The 3,756-nt window shown below is 34.3% G+C and overlaps 1 protein-coding gene across 1 annotated transcript; it reads left to right on the top strand.

Moving 5' to 3' along the window:
• Nucleotides 1–1,348: 1,348 nt before the first annotated feature.
• Nucleotides 1,349–2,802, top strand: LOC101520299 (zinc finger C2HC domain-containing protein 1A-like). Its single transcript, XM_012927250.3, is given in 3 exon segments — nucleotides 1,349–1,773; nucleotides 1,826–1,972; nucleotides 1,975–2,802. Coding segments are annotated over 3 exon segments (960 nt in total). The 5' UTR covers nucleotides 1,349–1,421; the 3' UTR covers nucleotides 2,436–2,802.
• Nucleotides 2,803–3,756: the final 954 nt, after the last annotated feature.

The raw sequence follows: 3,756 nt of genomic DNA, 5'->3' as shown, positions 1-3,756 counted from the left end.
AGACATGCAGTCCCATCATTTTAGAGAGTGCATAAAGTTACAGAAAGAACAAGAACACTTTTCAGATGCATATAGTTTTAAATGCCTCTCATAAACCACCAGGTCAGCAAATAACTCTGAAGTTGTTTGCTCTGTATAATGAAAGATTTCTCTTATTTCAGAATAAGATTTGTAAGAATTAGGGTAAGTGAGTTATTCATATGAAAGTCCAAAACAGTGTAATTCATAATAGGTTCTTAATTAACATGACTAGGTAATTTGCAAAATATATTGGTGCATTCACAAATACTCAAAATGTCTCATTTTAAAAAACTACCTCTATTTAGATTTTAAGTAATCTAATGTTATTGATTTAAATGCATTTAAGCAAAAATTGTTAAATGAGTATAATTAAATGAATGTTGTAGTGAAGAATGTTAACTTCTTTAATCTGACTGATAATTAACAAATTATGCAATTCATTCTGCTTCAGAAATTAGATTTTATGTTTTTTTTAGTGTTAATTCTTACAATTTGTCACTTGCAAAATGTGATAAAACATTTGTTCACTCCACCATAGGAAATGAAATCTGCATATGAGAAAATGATTGTAATCCTATATTTACAACACCACCTCTACAATAGCAAAGACATGGAAACAACCCAGATGCCTGTCAACAGAGAGGTGGATAAAGAAACTATAGCACATTTAATACATGCAGTACTACTCAGCCATTAAAAAAATGAAGTTCTACCATGTGTAACAAAATGGTCCCAACTAGAGATGATTATGCTCAGTGAAATAAAACAATCCTAAAATGACAAATATCATCAGTTTTCTTTGATATGATGCAATCTTCATGCAAAATACAAGATTAGTATATATTACATATAATATATTAGTATATATATGCTAATATATAAATATATATATGGGATGTTTATAATGGAAGCAATTAGATACCTTGAATCAAAGATACATTGCAGTATGCATTTCTACTTCAGAATAAAAGATGGACTCCCAAATAAACTGTTAAACATATCTCTTTACAATAGAATGCTGGATTGTAGACCACTCTCTATACCTACAATATCAGGATGTATTAAATAGCTAAGCGGTTGACTCATGGCTCCTGCTGAGTGACTAAACTATTATTAAAATATAGGGCAAGACAGTGTGTGGGAAGAGCAGAAGTGGGGTGTAAAGGAGCAAACCCGATCCTAAGGAACTGCATCATGAAAGATAATTAAATTTTAAGAAGCTTAAAAAAATTTAATAAAAATTTGTCAATAGAAGTTCAAAGAAATTTTTGTGTTATTAAAACTATAGAATCGGAGGCCTGGATGTTAGCGGGTGGGAGGCGCGGCCGCGTTGCTACAGCAGGAGCTGGGCGGTGGCGGGCGCTGCTGGAGCGTCCACCCGATCCGTAGGCGCTGGCGCAATGAACGGACTGGAAGGGAATGAAAGTGTTGTCCAAGTAGGAGAATTACTGCCTTGCAAGATGTGTGGAAGGACATTCTTTCCGGTATTATTAAAAAAACATGGACCTATTTGCCAGAAAACTGCAACCAAAAAATGGAAGACTTTTGATTCAAGCAGACAGAGAGCTGAAGGAACGGATATTCCAACAGTAAAACCTCTTAAACCAAGGTCAGAACCACCAAAGAAACCATCTAATTGGAGAAGAAAGGATGAAGAATTTATTGCCACCATTCGAGCAGCTAAAGGCCTTGATCAGGCACTAAAAGAGGGTGGCAAGCTTCCTCCCCCTCCTCCACCTTCCTATGATCCTGGTCATCTAAGAGACAACTGTTTCAAGTCCATGAAACAATTTCTTCATTTTCTATTATATTCAGTGCCCATATTGCCAGAGGAGATTCAATGAAAATACAGTGGATAGACATATAAATTTCTGCAAAGAACAGGCAGCGCGTATTAGTAATAAAGGAAAATTTTCTACAGATACCAAAGAAAAACCAGCTTCTCGGACGCAGTTAAAAAGTCCAATTCTCCTGGAACCACTTCATCAGGATCTTCACGATTACCACAACCGAATGGAGCTAGCAAGCCTGTTGTAGGTTTGCCTTCAGGTGAAGTGTCTTCAGTTAACAGCTGTTTGGGAACTAAACTTCAGACCTTATCTCCCTCTCATAAAGGGATGGCAGCCTCTCAGACAGGAACTAACATCAAACCTCGAAATTCCACACCACCTAGTTTGGCAAGAAACCCTGCCTCAGCTGCGCTTACAAACAAAAGAAAAACATACGGAGCTGACAGCCACATAGCAAGGCCAGATGGGGACTACACATCTTCGTTTAATGGTGGAAGCATTAAAAGCATTAAAGGAAATTCATCTGGACACTTACCAAAATTCTGCCATGAGTGTGGGACTAAATACCCTGTAGAATGGGCGAAGTTCTGTTGTGAATGTGGCGTTTGGAGAATGCTTCTGTGAATAGCAACCCAGATGAAAACAAACCAGGTTCAAATTCTATGATTATTGCTGCTTGGACAGCTAGAGCACTTCCTCTGATTATTTTGTGCTAAAAATATTCAAAATATCTTTACTGGTAATGTTTGGCATATAATCTTATGGCTGTATTATGAGTGTTTGTATATATGTGTACATAAGCTGTATAGAATAAATACTTGATGATATTCCTTAAACTGTACCATGCAAGGAAATACTTGTCTTTCAGAAAATAATTTCTAATGGAATCATTAGCTTAGGTATTACATTTCTCCTGTTGCGCAGGCACATTCAATGTATGTCTCCACAAATTCTCAGACTTTATGCTTCACACTTGGGATAATCAAAACTTTTTAAAAAAAATCAGCGTGATTGTTTTCATTATTGATGCCTGTCTCTAGATAGTGGTGTGGTAGGATGGCGTATTCGGAATTTACTGATTGAGGAGAATGATTTTAGTACTATTGGGTTTGTGAGGTCATTTTCCTTTGAGATTTTAATTAAATTCTAGCTGATTTTATAAATCCTAAAAAAATACAAACACTAGACCCCCCCCCCGAGATCTACATTGCTCACAACATATTATTTATTATGTAAAGATTATTACTACTCATTCTGTGAAAATGTAATGATGCATTTCTTTTCAGAAACACTAATTTAAAGACATGTCTGATTTATAACCAGACAAGCTTTTTAAACTTTTGTGTGAATATATCGAACAATTATGTTTTCTTCCTACATTTTAATCATGTTGCCAAATTTCTCATTCCTTTTTCTTTTCCAAAACTTTATGGAGCACTTTTAGTTTACTTCATTTTTATAAATTTTTGTTATATCCTACATGTTTAAAATTTTTTATTTTTGTGTACCTGAATTTAGAAGAAACTATTTCTAATACATCTTATGGCACTTCACTTAATAAATAATAACCACAGTATTAATCATTAGTGCTTAGCATGCAAGTCAAAAGTATTTGAATATTAGTTCCTTGATGTATATTTAAATGTAGATGTGAGTAGGATAAAGGATATTTCATTTTTCCTACTCATTTTGTTTAGTGTTTAGTGTTGAATCACCATTCACATCTCAATGAAAAGTCAAAAAAATGTTTAATGTATAACCAACCTGTTACGTAACTAAATATACACAAAAGTTTTTATTTTTTTTCTTCAGCTCGACTAAAACTGAGCTTTCAATCATTGTCATTTTCAGGATGACATAGTGTTTAGTAGGAAATCAACCATTTTGTAGTAATTTCAGTTCAGTCAAATGTAAGTGAACATTCATCTTATAAAGGCAGAAGCAA

Source organism: Ochotona princeps, chromosome 12 (genome assembly GCF_030435755.1).
Source record: "Ochotona princeps isolate mOchPri1 chromosome 12, mOchPri1.hap1, whole genome shotgun sequence".
In the NCBI taxonomy this organism is placed as follows: domain Eukaryota; kingdom Metazoa; phylum Chordata; class Mammalia; order Lagomorpha; family Ochotonidae; genus Ochotona; species Ochotona princeps.
Note: the sequence above shows the minus strand (reverse complement) of the source record. Positions and strands in the feature narration are given on the sequence as shown.